Genomic DNA, 17,742 nt, shown 5'->3' with positions numbered 1-17,742 from the left:
GTGTGTCATAAGTGAATATTAAGTTTTCTTCGAGGTCATTGATAAAAATGTTAGATAGCGTCAAACCAAGAAACAATCCCCAAAACCCACTAGAAACACACCTGGTCAATGATGATTCCCTGTTTGCAGTTACATTTTCAGACCTCTCCGTTAGCCAATTTGTAATCCATTTAACATGTGTGATGATAATTCTTTATTCTAGTTTTTTAATCAAAATGTTGTGTAGTATCAAGTCAAATGCCTTACAGAAGTCTAAGTAAATTACATCAACACTGTTACCTTTATCATCCAAACTTGTAATCTCATCCAGAAAAGATATCAAGTTAGTCTGTGAAGATTTATTTTCCATAAACCCATGCTGATACAGTGATGCTGTAGGCAATGGAGGGTGTTTTGGAGTTTGATGTATCTCAAGGTAGATCAGAAACACTGTCTCTCTCTCTTATTTATTGAGTCTCTTATCATATTACCATATATGTGAAAAGAACAGGAGTACTTGTGGCACCTTAGAGACTAACAAATTTATTAGAACATTTGTTAGTCTCTAAGGTGCCACGAGTACTCCTGTTCTTTTTGCGGTTACAGACTAACACGGCTGCTACTCTAAAACCAATAAATATGTGGGAACTGTTACAGGGTACCCTGTAAGCCCTTACAGCAGTTGAAAAGTTAAGTTACTTGCTCATGTCCACCACTGAGTTAGGGTTAAAACTTGAGTTCCTGGTTCGTAATCTTGTGCTCACACCAATATACCATCACCCCACATCTCAGAACTACCTAACTGGATAATGTACTCTTAAAAACAAACAAAATCTCTGCATTGTTGTGTTCTTAATTATGCAGTAACATTGCTACAATCAACTGGCAGTGTTTTTTGCTTCATTAAATTTTAATTAGTGCCAATTCATTTGGACTAGCTTGCCCAATTTATTGACAGTTTTGCAGTCTCAGTACCTATTTCAATAAAACCCATTTGGATTTTCCCTTTCTACCATGGAATGGCAGGAAAGCATCAGCTATTACTAACCTGCTTGTCTGGTTGGTCCACTGTCCATGCTGCCGCCAAACCCTGGCTTGTCACAACGGGGAGGGGCCCAGTCAGCTTCGCAGTGACAATTTTTTTTATTGTTACAGACCTTCAAAATAAAATGACGACAAATGAAGTAATATGAAAAGTTATTCCAGGCAGCTTAGATTGACTCTTATCAGACTATAGGAGCTTTCACTCAGGCAGGGGTAGATGCATGGGGATTAAAGCTCATGTCACAACAGGAACACATCCAAATCAGCCTGCTGCCACCACCTCGATTAAATACAATTGCTTACACATTTTTCAAAATGTGTATACCCTAATAGCAATGTGGAACCTAAATCACTATTTTTGTATTGATAACTTGAACTGTAAGTGCCATATAGTACCTCTATTGGAACTATAAACCTCAGAGCATCAAAGAGGAGTAGTGTTCATCTTCAGTCATCCAAAATAACACTCAGTACAGTCGTCTTTAGTGTCTCCCTTTCTCCTCTCCAGCAGGAGCCCCACTTTCTCACAACTCCTGTTCTTTCTCCCTTGTAAGGAACAAGATTCCTCTCACCTTCCTAATGCCCCAGCAATGCCTGAGCAGCTTGCTTCCTGGTCCCAGTCCTAATCTATCTGGGCTGGACTGCCGACTGATACTGCCACTTCTCAGGCCTCAGCTCTAAGGGTGACCAACATTCTCAGTCAAAGGGAGGGGACAGGGAACTGGAAGCAGGACACTGGGTATGCAGGTTGGACGAAGAGGGATCTTGACAGATGAGAAGGATGGTGCAAGGTGGGCACCTCTGAACAGACCTGACCTGCCCCAGGTTCCTGTGACTAAAACTTTTCTTCTTGACACTAGATTTGCATGACCTGCAGCATGAGGGAGCACCAAGGGACAGACCCAATAGGGTAATAACAACCTGTTTCCATTGCACAAGGGAGAATGAGCTAACAGGATCCCAGTGATTTATTCTTGAGAGAGATACTAAAAAGAAAAAAAAAAGAAATCTTCAGCTCTCCAACGAAGGGCTAGCTCTTCAGTTCTCGCCCAGGGGAAGACCCTCTCCTCCCATCCAAATGAGGTGCTGCCGGGATTTTGAGCAGCGGCTAATGATGCACCCTTGCCATTATGGTACGATTGAACAAGATAAACATTGTGCTGCATAGGACTAAGCAAGGCAGAGTTACACTTGTATTACTCTCACACTCTTGCACTTATGGCAAGGTGCCAAGGGGGTCCTTAGTCCTACTAACATTGATCATCACTGCTCTGCAGGAACCTTTGCCATGGGAAAACTTGACAACAGATTGATCAGTAGAATCCTGCTTCAGACAATCTAGTTAGGTCAAATAACCTCTCAAGATGCTTTTTCTGAGGAAGCCAATTTGCATGCTTTCAGTAAGGCCGTATTTTGGGGAATCTGCATAGTTCAATAAAAATAATCATTTACTCAGCCTTCGCTTCCTCTCACAGTACTTTTAAAGGAAATGTTCCAGAGTCATATAAAACATTACAACTGATTTGTTTTCAACATACAGGAGGACAGTTAAAAATATTATGTAGGCTACAGTAATTTATAAATTACAGCTCTACAAGGATTACCATCTACAACTCTGCAAATTCTTGTTTTGCTTCTTAGAAGTCACCATGTGTTCTCCATAGCACTGGCGTACAAATGCCAATCTGTAAGTCGATGCTTATTTCCGCACATTGACAAAAAACAGTTACTTACCTTTCGTAACTTGTTCTTTGAGATGTGTTGCTCATGTCCATTAGATTCTAGGTGTGTGTGTGTGTGTGTGCCCACGTGCACGGTCATCAGAAATTTTTGCCTTAGCGATATCCATACAGTCGGCAGTGGCGCCCTCTGGAGTGCCGCGCTCATGTGTTGGTATATTAGGCGCCACTGGCCCTACACCCTTTCAGTTCCTTTTTGCCAGCAACTCTGACAGAGGAGTAAGAGGGCAAGTAATGGAATGGACATGAGCAACCCATCTCGAAGAACAACAGTTACGAAAGCTAAGTAACCGTTTTTTCTTCTTCGAGTGCTTGCCCATGTAGATTCCATTCTAGGTCACTCACAAGCAGTATCCATGGAGGTACGGCTTGTAGCACTGCTCTACTGAAGACAGCATCATCTCAGGCCTGCTGCGTAAGTGCATAATGAGACGTGAAAGTGTGAATGGATGACCAGGTAGCAGCCCTGCAGATACCTTGAATCGGCACTTGGGACAGGAAGGCCACCAACGAGGCTTGCACCCTTGTTGTCTGGGTGGTTACAATCGCCAGTGGAGGCACTTTCGCCAGATCATAGCAAAACAGATGCAGGAGGGGATCCATGATGAATTCTTCTGGGAAGACACTGGAAGACCTTTCATCCTGTCCGCCACCATGACAGACAAGTGCATCGACTTATGGAATGGCTTGATCCTTTTGATGTAAAAGGCTATACTCTCCTGCCATCCAGAGAGTGTAATTTACGCTCTTCATCTGACTTAGGAGGCTTTAGAAAGAAGACAGGTAAGTATATGTCCTGGGTTGTATGAAACTGTGAAACAACCTTGGACAGGAAAGCCAGGTGCAGTTGTAGCTGGACCTTGTCCTTGTAAAATGGAATTTGACCTTCCAGGAGAGTAGAAGAAGGGAGCAGGAAGTCAGAGGTTCAAAAGGGGGACCCATGAGCCGCGTCAACACGAGATTCAGGTCCCAAGGAGGGACAGGGTCATGAACATGGGGATAGAGTTGCTCCAGACCTTTCAAAAACCTGACCGTCATGTTGTTAGCGAAGACTGACCTGCCCTGGAATGGAGGCTGGAAGGCCGAAATAGTGCCAAGTGGACCTTAATTGAGGAAAGAGACAGGCCCTGGAGCTTGAGGTGCAGAAGGTACTCCAAGATCAATCACAGTGAAGCCTGCTTGCACGGGATACCCTGGTCAGGGCAAGATTAACTCTCCTTGGACCCGGGACTATTAGATTTTGTGGGGCCCCTGAATACAAGTCTTTTTCCTAATTTAAAACAAAATTATCACAATTATGGCATTGAGGCTATTAACACTATATTAAACTTGCCTTTTAATTAACATAAAGCCCTTCTGTGGTTACATTTCAATCTGAAAACATGTAAAATATAGTTAAGTTAATTCAAAATAGCCTACTACTTACCTTAGAACAGCTGTTATAGTAGTTTCTTTCTGGGAGGGAGTTTGGGTGCAGGAAGGGGTCCAGGCTGGGGCAGAGTGTTGGGGTGCAGGAGAGGGTGAGGGGTGCAGGCTCTGGGAGGGAGTTTGGTGCAGAAGGGCATTTGGCTCAAGTGTCCTTAAGTCCATGCAGCCTTGCATCTGTCTGCTCGGAGAAGAGACCGCTCCCATCGAATGGGAGGTCCTGGGTGGAGGACTGCATCTCCTGGGACAGACCTGCGGATTGAAGCCAGGAACTGCACCTCATTACCATGGCCGAGGCACCGACCCTGGCTGCCAAATCGGCTGTGTCCCAGGCCATCTGGAGGGAGGTCCTTGCCACTGTGGTACCCTCCTCCAAATTGGCGGTGAATTCTTGGGCCAAGCCCTGGGGTAGCGAGTCTTTACGCTTTTTGAGGGAGTCCCACAGATTAAAATTGTATCTCCCCAATAAAGCCTGGTGATTTGACACCCTAAACTGAAGGCTGGCTGTCAAATAAACTTTCAAAAGCACGGTGAATCAAGTATCAGGCTGCTCTGCCATTTCTTCCACCTCCAGGCCCAAGTTCGAAGCCACTCTTCTGAGCAAGGCTTGGTGCTCCTTAAAGTCATCAGGAGGTGTGGTGCTTGAGGGCCTGCTACTGCCTTGTCTGGTGACAAGGATGAGGATTAGACCACTGCAGGGAGGGCCTGGGACATTGTCCCCCGTGGGGGAAGGTTCTTTTGGAGTGGGTGCCCGCTCCTCTACTGCAGTATCGGATTCTGCTCTGAGCACCAGGCCCAGTGCCATCGGTGCTGTGGGTTGCTTCTCTGAGACAGCAAGGGAGGAGTGATGCGAGAAGGGCATTGGCATAATTGGCATGCCCGACATGTTCCAATATGACCACTGTGCCTGCCATTGGCCGTGCTGCCAGGTTGGCACTGTGGAAGCCGAGGTGGTCTCGGGCGGCCACAAGGGCTGCTGCTGTCATGGCGAGGGGCTGAAGTCCTGTTCTGATCTGGACGAGTCCCTTTCCGGGGACCAGGGTGGGGCCGTAGAAGCTTGTGTCTGGCAGTTGACCGTAGCCGTGGAAGACTGATGCCTCGAATTGAAGGACCGGTGCCACTCCAAAGACCAGTACTGGCGGCAGGGAAATCAGTGCCATGCCAATGACTGATCCCATTTCCGAGGGGAATGATGCACCGATGGAGATCTACGCCGAGAGGTAAGCTGGCAGGAGGATGATCTGTGTCAGATGTACGGAGATCACGTCTCACCATAGGCACATCAATTGTGATTGCAAGCGCGGCGCTAGCAACCTGGGCGGTAAGACAGGAGACCTAGATTGTGGAGTTAGGGATCCCAGCCATAGGCATGGCGAATGCTGCATCTGCTCTGGGGACCAACAGCGTTTGGCTTCCCTCTGAGGAGGTCTCATGGTTGGCTTACCCCTTCGGGAAACCTTAGCTGGATCCAACACCATGCGCTGCACGGGCGGCGCTGGGAGAGCTCTCTGATCCCTGGCCACCGGGAGGGCCTCAGACGTCGACGGCCCTGCCAAGTGCCTGGGTGCCCTACCACTCCCGGGAATTGGTGGTGGATCCCTAAGGGGGACTGGAGCATCCAGCCGGAGAGGTACCCCCTTGTGGCTACGGAGTGGGCAGGTGGCCTGAACTGGGTCCTTTGCCCAACAAGGGTTCCCTTGACCCTTCTTGCTCAGTGCTGGGGAGTCTCGTTTCTTCAGATGCTTCTTGGGCACCGGCGAAGGGGAGCAGGGCCAGGCAGAGCCCAGTGTTGGCGGTGCACTGTGCACCAGGGTGAAGGTGCTGGTCGTAGAGTCAGAGTGGGAAGTGCTGATGCCGGGCGAAGTGCAGCCTCCATGAGGAAGGCCCTTAGACAAATGTTGTGCTGCTTTTGAGTTCGAGGACGAAAGTTCTTGCAAATGTGACATTTGTACTTCATGTGCGACAGCTGGTATGGGGGTCACTAACAGGAATAGGCCTATTGCAGGCAGAACAAGGTTTAAAGCCTGAGGACCGGGACATACCCTGCCCTGGGGCTAAATCCCCGCTGGGACTAACTTACTAAGTAACACTACTTAACACTTACCTACTGTAAAGAAACAATATACAAAGCTAACAACAATGAGAGTTAGAGAGAACCGCTATCCACTTGCAAGGCAAGGGGAAGGCACTCCGACCAACCATCATGGCCGGTAAGAAGGAACTGAGAAGCATAGGGCCTGCAGTGCCTAATATACCGACACATGAGCACAGCACTCCAGAGGGCGCCACTGCTGACCCTACAGATACCGCTAAGGCAAAAATCTCTGACAAGTGTGCATGTGGGCACTCACACACCTGGAATAGAATCGACATGAGCAAGCACTTGAAGAAGAACTTATATTATCATTGACTCTGCAAACCTTCTCAAAACACAAGCTATTATCTATTAATTATAAAAAGGGATTTTTAGTTCCTATAGTTCTTGAAGCATGATTTCTGTTGGCACAGGCTTTCACAGAAACAAATGAACCAATCATGCAGAAAATCAAGATTAAAATGATGTAGTTTGAAATAATTAACACTTTCATGAAAAATATAAATTGTGTTTAAAAACATTTATGCGCTCTTTATCACTAAAACGTTTTGTGAACTGAAACAGATTTCGATTTAAACAAGTTATGATAATCTCTCTCATGTAACTTTCATAGAATCGTATGACTGGAAGGGATCTCAGAAGGTCATCTAGTCCAGTCGTCTGCACCCACGACACGACTGAACATTATCTAGACTATCCCTGACAGGTGTTTGTGTAATCTGCTCTTAAAAATGTCCAGTGATGGAGCTTCCACAACCTCCCTCAGTGATTTATTCCAGTGCTTAGCCACCCTGACAGGCAATTTTTCTTAATGTCCAACCTAAACCTCCTTTGCTGCAATTTAAGCCCATTTCTCCTTGTCCTATCCTCAGAGTTAAAGGAGAACAATTTTTCCTCCTTGTAACAACCTTTTATGTACTTGAAAACTGTTATGTCCCCTCTCAATTTTTTCAGTCTTCCCTCACAGGTCATATTTTCTAGACCTTAGTTGCTCTTCTCTGTACTTTCTCCAATTAGTTCACATCTTTCCTGAAATGTGGCGCCCAGAACTGGATACTCTGGTTGAGGCCTAATCAGCATGGAGTAGGGCAGAAGAATTACTTCTCATGTCTTACTTAATAACACTCCTGTTAATACATTCCAGTAGGATGTTTGCTGTTTTTGCAACAGTGTTACACTGTTGACTCATATTTAGCTTGTCATCCTCTAGGACCCCCAGATCCCTTTCTGCAGTTCTCCTTCCTAAGCAGTCATTTCCCATTTTGTATGTGCGCAGCTGATTGTTTCTTCCTAATTGGAGCACTTTGCATTTGTTCTTATTGAATTTCATCCTATTTTCTTCAGACAATTTCTCCAGTTTGTCCAGATCATTTCGAATTTTAATCCTATCCTCCAAAGCACTTGCAAACTTTGTAAGTGTCCTCTCTCTGCCATTCACTAAATCATTGATGAAGATATTGAACAGAACCAGACCCAGAATTGATCCCTGTGGGACCCCATTTAATTTGCCCTTCCAGCTTGCCTATGAACCACTGACAGCTACTATGTGGGAACAGGTTTCCAACCAGTTATGCACCCATCTAGCTCCATCTAGGTTTTATTTCCCTAGTTGTTTATGAGAAGGTCATGCGAGACGGTATCAAAAGCCTTACTGAAGTCAAGATATACCACGTCTACCGCTTCCCCCCATCCACAAGACTTGTTACTCTGTCAGAAAAAGCTATTAGGTTGGTTTGACATAATTTGTTCTTGACAAATCCAGGCTGACTATTACTTATAGCCTTATTATCTTCTAGGTTGTTCACAAATTGATTTGCTTAATTATTTGCTCCATTATCTTTCTGGGTACTGAAGTTAAGGTGACTGGTCTGTAATTCCCCTGTAATTCATACACTGCTGTCAGCATGGTTTTGATTTTTTTTTTTAATTTTAGTCCTTTTTGAAGTGCTTTTTGAAAAATCTCAATTCAGATGCATACTATAACTCACTGCTGGGACCACAGAGAAACAACTTGTTTGAAATGTTAATAGGAAATTCTTCATGAAGGAAGGGTAGGTTTAAAATCACTTTGAAGATGACACAATTCCTTTTCATCACAGAATGTTAATTTAAAAAAAGATTAATTACTACTGGATCAATTTTTTTTTGTTAAATAAAAATCACATTTAATTTCTCGCAGTGTATAAAGGGCACTGAAAATTAATATCTTTAGAGTGAAATGTTGAAAAGACTTTGGCTGATATATTACAAAGAATCATAGATTCCAGAGCTGTTACAAATGAATGATTTATTGCTCAGCTGGGTATTGACTGACTGCAAAAAATTGTTTCTGTAATACTTACCCCACGTCCATGGCATTTTGTTACACATTCATGAACACCAAATATACTAATATTTTGGCACCGGCGATTAAGACAGATCTGCAAAATGAGAAAGAACAGCTTTAATGTTGCTGAAAAAAACATACCTAGGGTGCACACAGTGAACTATTATATCCTTACAGCTACATTTGTTCATCTATCACCTTTCCAGTAGCAATTGTACTGATTTGCCTATGCAGCAACTGATTTCACACCAGTGGCATTATCCCTGATTTACAGCAATGTAAGGGAGATCAGAATCAGAACCTATGGCCCAGGTTTTTAAAGATATTTAGGTGTTGCACTCAGTGTTGAAATGTGTAACTGGTTCAGGAGCCTAAGTTTCATTTTCAAAAGGAATTTAGGCACTTATGCGCCATGCATGGCAGTCAATGGGCTTTGGGCTTCTACATGCCTAAATCACTTTTGAAACCAAGACTTAGGTTCCTAAATCAGTTAGGCATTGTGACACTGAGCGCAGCAATGTCTAAATACATTTAAAAAGTATGTCCTTTATATTATCATCCTTGTAAATCCTTGGGGTTAAAATCCACTTCAATCCCAGGTCAGGGTAAAGGTTGGTATCACTCTTGACTAGCATGCAGGGTATTGCAAGATTGAATTTCAGATATATCTGATATCGAAGGCTATATCCTGAGCTAGTGTTAATCTGCATAGTTCCATTGACTTCAATGGAGCTACACCAGTTTATACTAGGTGAGGATTTGTCTCTTAGTTTTTGAAAATTAACAACTACTAAAATACTTTATTATTTACGTAATTGTGTTCTTATTCTTCCAGAATTATGAACATGCCAAACTGGATTCTTTCATGTACTTGAACTGGCTATATTAGAATTCTCACAAGCCAACAGACAACTTCCTGAATTAAAAGATCGGATCCTCTGCTGGTATAAACTGACATAGCTCAATTTACACCAGTACGTGGAGCTATGTTGATTTACACCAGTGGAGGAGATGGCCTGGGATGTCTGGAAATTCTTGAATATTTTCAAAAGAATACTGATCAATGCGGGGGGGGGGCGCAGCTAATTTAATCTCATCTGATAAATCTAAACCTTTCTAACTGAATTTTTTCAAGAGAAATTATTTTTTAAATCAACTATAAATAGAGTTGCAGATTAGGTAAAATAATCATCTCACAGGAAATTACAAATTAGCATTAGCCTAGGGGAAGAGCTTTTACCCTTCTGTTAAATAGAAATTAACAAATATAGAGTGTCATATATAATCACATGCAAAGTTCTTTGTTTTGCAATCATTACGGAGAGTTAACTTCACTCTTCCCACACAGTTGAAGGTTGGGATAAAGCAAGATTAGCACCATTTAATAAAAACACCAACCAATACAAATTGAAATGACTGATGTAACTGATGGTAATGAAAAGTTATCCAATTCAAGCTGAAACAAATATTACAATTGGAATGACTGTTACTATACTAGCTCAACAATAAAAAACACAGTGTATAAATTCTGCTCTCCTTTAACTCTGTAGTTCAAAGTTTAGTAGGATTACAAGGCAGTCACAGTAATTAGCAGCAGGCTGGGTAAAAGTGATGGCAGTAGACAAAAGGGATGTCTAATCAGGGAAGTTATCCCCTGGGGGAATAACTGATTACAGCAGTATTCACAATTCAGATATTCAGAGTACACTGTCACAGAGAATTCTGAGCCCATTAAAATGGCTGCATTTCAAACTGTATATCTTCAGCACAAAAAAAAATCAAGAATATTTAAATTCATATTCTGAATCTGTAATACAATGTGGTAATGCCTTCAAAGTAAAACATACAATTTCATAAGTATTAGGCTGTATATTCGATAGTTTGTGTATATGTATACGATTAGTCAGATTAGAAAGATTAGATACTCACTACAGAACTTGAATGGGGGGATTTTATACCACTGGATTCCTCACTAGTTTTCTCTTTGAAAAGCCATTTTATAGACCATTTTATAACAGAATTACTTGAAAACATTTTTGGAGGGTAGTGCGTTTTCTTATAATATAGTTTTTGTAGTCATGATTAGGACATGTTTTAAATTGGTTGCCAATATGCCTAACAAATTATGATAACTCAGCAAAACTCAAGCATTTGGATATAGGAATGGTTTTGTTTTAACTTACCTAAACTTTTCTAGGCTCTTCCCCTTTTTCCTTTCTGCCCACAATCCTCCAATAGCATGACTGCCCCCTGCTCCTCAATAGTTCCGGGACACCATTCTTCCCTCCCCCAATAAATTCATAGCACTCCAGTGTCCACAGGGCTCTTCTGTCTCCCATTACCCCCTCTGCTCTTTTCCTCTGCAGCCAAAACTATGGATGTGGTGCCAAGATGGAAACTGTACTACAAATGTGCAAAACAATTAGCAATGCCTGCAAAATGTGTGTGTGTGTGTGTGTGTGCACGTGCAAAAATCTGCTTTGGTGGCAGCACAACACTTGGTTTATGTTTCCCTTTGAAGTGAAAGGCCATTCTTTGCAGGCAGAAGCTGCCTTTCTTCTTAGCAATTGCCTCAATTTCAATAAACAGCTTTTTCTGAGAGTGAAAAATGGAAGTGTGAGCAATGATTAGCAAAATCTGATGAACACATTACGAAGCTGGTGTGAGGCTAATCAGAATTTTGAAAAAATACCACGAAACCTCATGGACTCTGAAAGTTTTGGATATTGGTATGAAAATTCAGGAACATTTATATTTTGAATCTTATGTTTCATTAAACACAAACTGGTTGCTCTGAATGGGTCTAAAGGACATTCAGGAAGTACTGGGTACCCTGTGTATGGAAATCTTTTGACCTAACAAATGAATTCTGTTCAACAGTGTAAACAACAAATCTTGAATCAAGACAACATGCAGACCTGATTAATTACAATCCTAATGTCCAGGTGTAGCTCCCATCAATAAATATACTTAGCCAGATTTTCAATAATTGGCCTTTATTTTGGCTTCTGGAATTATTTTGCAGGAGGTAAAATCTCTGCTATGTGTACAAAAAGTACTTGTCTGTGCTCATAAATCACATGTCTAAGTGATTTACATTCTACTTGCAAAACTGTGGGTTCAAAAACAGAAGCAAAGTGAAGGAGTAGGTAAAAATCTGGCACAGTATGAGGGTGTGGAAGACAGTGAGATATAATAATAAAATAAAAAAGTGACACTTGTCTTAGTACACAGAGATTTGAAACGCAAGGATGGTAAAGTTCCACTTTTATACATTGAGAATTGGCTGCTTGGAGAGTATTTTTGAATCTTACTTTTTCATCTTCACATTTTGTGCCTGCCAAAACGAGACCAGGATCAGGCATATCATCTCCCAAGTACACATGGGTACCACGACACAGAATCTTGCCTCCTTCCTGCAGCGGGATATTTGTTTCTATGGAAACAGCATTGGTACCAATTACAGGTCGATTTGCTCCCCCTTGACACTGAATTTTTCCACATTTAGCATCTCTGAAGGGAAAAATGATTTAAATAATTTTAAAGATATCCAAAACCTGAGGCTTGTGTTGCAATGTCAGTTGTTCTGGGTGCAAAGAGAGACCCTACCTGGGTTCACATTTAGCAAAGGAACTTTTGGAGTCTTTGCCACAGTTGCCATAAGGATCGCCTGCAGAATTGACTCTCTCAAAGCAGATCCCAGGGGCGGGTTTAGCACCTGAAACAAAAACAAATCAAGACTTTCATCTGATGCAGTGTTTTTAATAATTGTCTTTGAGCTCCATGGGTGTTTTAGGTGAAGGTAAGATGTAGCCTGCCTACAGACAAAGCACAGCAAAACACTTGTGCTTGCTCAGCCTGCTAATTGAGCAACCTGAATGTGTGGGTTGTCCGCAGTTGGTGGTCTCTCTTGGCTAGGCTAACTGATAAGCATGGCAGGTTTAATTCTCCTTTAAGGTGCCTAGATGGTGTCCCTCATGTATCCTCCGAGGACATAACAATTGTAACTAGTTTGGCTAAGAAAGATATTGAATACTTTGCCAGTTGGCTTCCTTCCCTTCAGAGTAGCTAAGTGAGAACTTAAGAGCTAAAGAATAGCTAAAGAGAACTGCTAGGTCACTGAGCGAAACGGGGAGAAAGGGATATGTAAAGAGCTCATAAAACACATGCAGTTCTTCAAAATTCCAAACAAGAGGAAGGACTGGTTTGAGGGAAGGGTAATTCTCTAATGAAGTGGCTGAGCTAGGAGACCATTAAGCTATATGACACCTGCACGTTATTTACACTAGCCTTTTTAATGTAAATATTTCCCAACACCAGTGCAGCTTCTTTGGCTACAGCAAAGGTGGGAATGCTTGTACAGACAGGTCACAGATACATTGATTTTAAAGCCAGATTGGAGCTTTAGATCATCTAGTCTGACCCCCTATGTAACACACACCATAGAATTTAATCTAGTTGCTTCTGTCCTGAGCCCAATAACTTGTATTTGACTAAAGCATTATCTTCTAGAAAAGCACCCAAGATTTGATGTATAGACTTCAAGAGGTGGAGAATCCACCACTGCCCTGGGTAGGTTGTTGCAATGGTGATTGCTCTCACTGTTAGACATTCACACTTTATACCTAATTTGAATGCACAGCTGTAACTTCCAGCCATTTGGTTCTTGTTACACCTTTATCTGCTAGTAAACAGGTTTAGTCACTGATATTTTCTCCCCATAGAGGTACTTATACACCATGTGCAAGCAATGTTCCCTCTAATTTTTGGCAGGCCCTGTGCGCAAAAAATTTCTTCTGTGCAAATTTTTGTGCACGCGGTGTTTCGCCATGTGCACGGGGTTTAGGATCTGTGTGTGCGTGCACATGTGCACAGTTTAGAGGGAACAGTGTGTGCAAGTCATCACTGGCATTCCAAGCGCCATGACTTGCTCTGAGAAGAGTTAGATGACACAGTGGTTAAAGTTCAAGCAGATGGCTGGACCTCTGCTTGTACCAGCACTCACACCATTGATAGCATTGATGTAGCTATGCCAGTGGCTGTTAACAAAAAAAGCCCCCGTGTAGAATACAGCCAACAAGCGTTGGACTTTTGTCCGGATCAGGAAAATGAAAGAACAAAACAAAATGATTTGAAAACCTGCAGGCTGAGAATATTACAATTTTAGCACATTATGTCCCTACTGCTTAACAACAGAAACAGAATATCCTAGTGAGCATTACAATTGCCAAATGTTTTGTGCTGTTTCCAAGTGTGTGTATATAGTAAAAATTCTGCAGTTTGGGGGAAAAACTTTTAAAAGAGGGAGGTTAAAAAAGAGTTTCATACTCTTGGAGAATAAAATTAAACATGCTAAAAGAGTTACAGTTAGTACGAATCTTTTCACTAATAATGCAAAGATTAAAGCCTCAATTAATTATCTACATTTCACAGTCAGAAGCTTGACTAATAGAATATCCTTAACTGAACAGCAAGGTAATGCTACAATGGACAAAATTTGCAATCTTAAAGATAGGTTTTAGATGGCTTCCCCACCTTCCTCTAACTTTTTACATATTGAAACTGGAAAACCCAGAAAATAGGGCATAGGGGGAACAAAATATGAGCTGCTGCTCTCCTGGAGAGAAGGACAAGAGACTGAAATCTTTGAATGATTACTAACAAGCTTGCTGAGTTCAGGATACTTCTCAAATCTGAGACTATTAAAAAGGTCTCACATGGAATCCTTGCACTTTTTTCAGAAAACCACAGGCAATAATTGTGAATTGACTGAAGCATCTAGAAAAATAAACTAGCCAGATGAAAGCCAAAATGTGACTTTCATTTTCTATGAGATTTCCTTCTTGACTTTCCATTTCAGGGCCTTTCATTTTCTATGAGATTTCCTTCTTGACTTTCTATTTCAGGGCCAATGGCTATTCAGTATCAGACTAACATTAAAACGTGCACTGGCTATGACTGGTTTTTGAGAGGGAAAGTGGGATGGGGAAGAAGGGGAGATAAGTTAAAAAATCAAGCATACCTAATTCCGTTTCCTCTTACATCTGCACAGACCTAATTATTTAGCCCCAGCTTTCATAACTGACCAAAGGAATGCAACACTAAATAGTTCTTGTGCACCTGATTCTGGTCTCTTCTTCTCATCTGGGAAACCTCTTACGTAGTATGTTATATTACTACAGTAATGAACACTTCCCCTGAGAGTGTATCAAGAGAATGCTTCACTCTGGCAGTCCAAAGCACAGATATGTTTGCACCAGAATGATATGTGGGTTCAGCAGAGTAAAAGCATTGCTTGCATACATGCACCTGCATTGCCTCAAGACCAGCAATCAGGGTTCAATAAGGCAATGGCCATTCCTTGGATAAGGATCTGGATGAAGAAGAAGAGCAGATTGGGGTATATTTTTATTTTCTGACTGAACCTTTAGAGTGGGACACCCACCTATATTTTTTAATGTGGAAGCAGCCAGCATGTTAAAGATGACAAAAGAGGCCTTGCTGGACAGGGAACACATCTGTCTCTTCTAGCGCAACAGGAACATTCAACTCAAACTGATGTTATTTATTAAGAGAATAGACCTTTAGAGAACAGAAAGTCCATTCCTACCAGGCTCTGAATACTCTACGTGTAAAAGCACCTGACTTCCACTGGTCAACTGTGGTCTGAAAACCAAATCCTAGCTCTAAATTTCTGTCTCCTAATTGAAAGCACAACATTCATTGGCTTGGGATTCAGATGGCTGAAGCCTTCTCCAGACTGGTCTTTTTACCAGCTTTGGATTTATTGTAGTTGCAAACATATAAATGTGTGAGGAAAGTGAACAGATGGAGTTACTGGGTTAAAAGAAAGATTTCAAAGGACACTTATGGAAGAAAATCATAATGTTGTGTTTCTTGAAGAAGCCCATTTATCACAATTTCAGCACATAAACTGAAGCAGAAAGAGCTGTCTTTCTCTATTTTGCTACTTCAAGAGGAAGAAACAAAATGATTTGTGAAAATATTTCCAGTGGATATTAAGCTCCTTGATCTGGATGAGCAGAGTTTATTTCACTTTGCTATTGATAATTATAGCATTGCAACCCTATAATTAAGGTCCTATCAGCCCTTCCTGTCCAAATCTTTTTTTCAAGGAATTAAATCAGACATCTGAAATCACATCATGTGAAAACATGCCATTAAAGTGGTCAGCCTGGATAGATTTTTTTTTCAGATGGGCAAACTGATAAATTCATTTCTTTAGTTATAATACAGAAACAGAGAAATGTTGTGTGGTTTCAGATGCTTCCATGACCGGCTTTAATTAAAAAATAGCTTAAAGAGTACAGTCCAGGCGAAGAAGGAGGGTTCGAATCTGGGAAGGCGAGAGAGTTCTGATAGCAGAGGAGGGTACAAACACAGAAGTACCAGGTGCTGGAATGAAAAACAGACAGGAGAGGAGGGATGGTCTTGTTAAGAGACTAGACTGGGACTTAAGAAATGTAGGTTCAATTCTCAATGTTGACACAAACTTCCTGTGGGACCTTGGGCAAGATGTTTAATCTCTCTGTGTCTTTGTGCCTGGTCTCTCAAATGGGGAAAATAACCCCATAGGGTGAGTGGGAGACCTGAAGCTCAGACACTACACTAAGGAGTATCAATCATGTAAGCGTGTATAAATAAATACAAGAAAGACACGCAGGAATCCTAAATTTTGCAGGCTAAAGCCGTGATTCTCCATCCTGTTAAGTCTGCTTTGTGCTATTTCGGTGGTGCAAAGCAGACCTCAACCTGCTTTCTCTGGCCAATGGAGAAGTCTCTTTGTATAGGGGGAATAGTCTGGTGGCGCAGAGCTGGTATAGTGCCTGCATCACTGGCCCTTAACTGGCCATCTGGGTGGGCTCTGGTGGGCTGCTGGCAGTCTGTGTAAGACAGCCCAATTTTTAAGCTGCTCGGCTTTGCACTGGGGAACATGCTGGGTCCCAACGAGTCCCAATCTGTGCTTGATACTAACTTTGTAGCTCTAGTTGGACTGGAGGAACTGGGCCTAAATTTGTGATAATCACGTTTTATCATGTTCAAGTACTTGTGAATTTGGGTATATAAAGTTCATTTGTATTTACTGGTCATGCAGATAGATATAAATCAATTTAAAGCTTGGTTAGACCAGAGTTCCAGGTAAAATGATTTAACCATAGTTTAAACAGACAGTTTGGATGGGGGCAACCTGTATTATAATGTCCTAATTTATCTTGATTTACTGCTGTAGGTTTTTTGTTTTCTTAAGAGCTTCTGCCTTGAGCATAGGTACTCACAGCAAACACACACATACAAGCAGAAGAACGCTTCCTAAACAAATGACCATGGCTGTTCAAACAGCCACATAACAAAATCAGCTGCCCGCTAATTATTAAAAAGCCAGTGCCTGCAATTGGCTCCCCAAAGCCCTCATTTACACCATGCCTGGAAAAGGCCGGGAAGAAGATGAGCACCGCAGTATGTCCTGAAGCACCAGCATGTTGTAGAGTCACAGACTCCTCATAGGGAATGAATGGTCATCTAGCAGAGCCCTCTCTTCTCTCATACTAACGGGGTACTAGCTCAGATGATAATCCCTGTTACTTGCAACGGCTGGCTATAGCACCAGCAGACAGACTCCATCCAACAAGAATGCCATGTGTCACTCGGCTGCACAATCTGCCCCACATTACTCACACAGGAACAAAACACACACACACACATACACACACCCTTCCTAAAGATTCATTTGCCTGTCAGTGTAAAAAATGCCAGCAGTCTAAAGGTTAACATTTCCTCCACTCCCAGGAAATCAATAATTTGTCTCTTTCCAATAGTTTTATCTGCATATCTAGCTTTTCCAGAAAATGCCGATGGAGCAGCAGACATTATACAAAGGCATTTACGATTGATGTATCCTTCAGTCATATTACTGTCAATAGGTCAAATCAATGGCAATATGACTTTTTAGAATTAAAAAGGTTTCAAGTAGAAGCATTTTACCCTTTTAATATTAAAAATGACACACATGCAAAAGTATGCAGTGTTCCTGTAGCTGTGTGGGTCCGAGGATATTAGAGACATGGTGGGTGAGGTAATATCTTTTATTGGACCAACTTATGTTGATGAGAGAG

At 42.0% G+C, this 17,742-nt stretch overlaps 1 protein-coding gene across 1 annotated transcript in view; it reads right to left on the bottom strand.

Moving 5' to 3' along the window:
• ADAM12 (ADAM metallopeptidase domain 12) overlaps nucleotides 1-17,742 on the bottom strand; it is a 352,228-nt gene that overhangs the window by 19,651 nt on the left and 314,835 nt on the right. Inside the window, exons 15-18 of the mRNA XM_077821415.1 lie at nucleotides 12,218-12,326; nucleotides 11,923-12,121; nucleotides 8,625-8,702; nucleotides 1,028-1,136 (exon numbers count right to left, since the gene is read on the bottom strand). Of these exons, the coding sequence (XP_077677541.1) occupies nucleotides 1,028-1,136; nucleotides 8,625-8,702; nucleotides 11,923-12,121; nucleotides 12,218-12,326 (495 nt within the window). The remainder of the gene's footprint in view (nucleotides 1-1,027; nucleotides 1,137-8,624; nucleotides 8,703-11,922; nucleotides 12,122-12,217; nucleotides 12,327-17,742) is intronic.

Source organism: Eretmochelys imbricata, chromosome 7 (assembly GCF_965152235.1).
Source record: "Eretmochelys imbricata isolate rEreImb1 chromosome 7, rEreImb1.hap1, whole genome shotgun sequence".
In the NCBI taxonomy this organism is placed as follows: Eukaryota; Metazoa; Chordata; order Testudines; family Cheloniidae; genus Eretmochelys; species Eretmochelys imbricata.
This window is presented reverse-complemented; position numbering and strand designations above follow the sequence as displayed.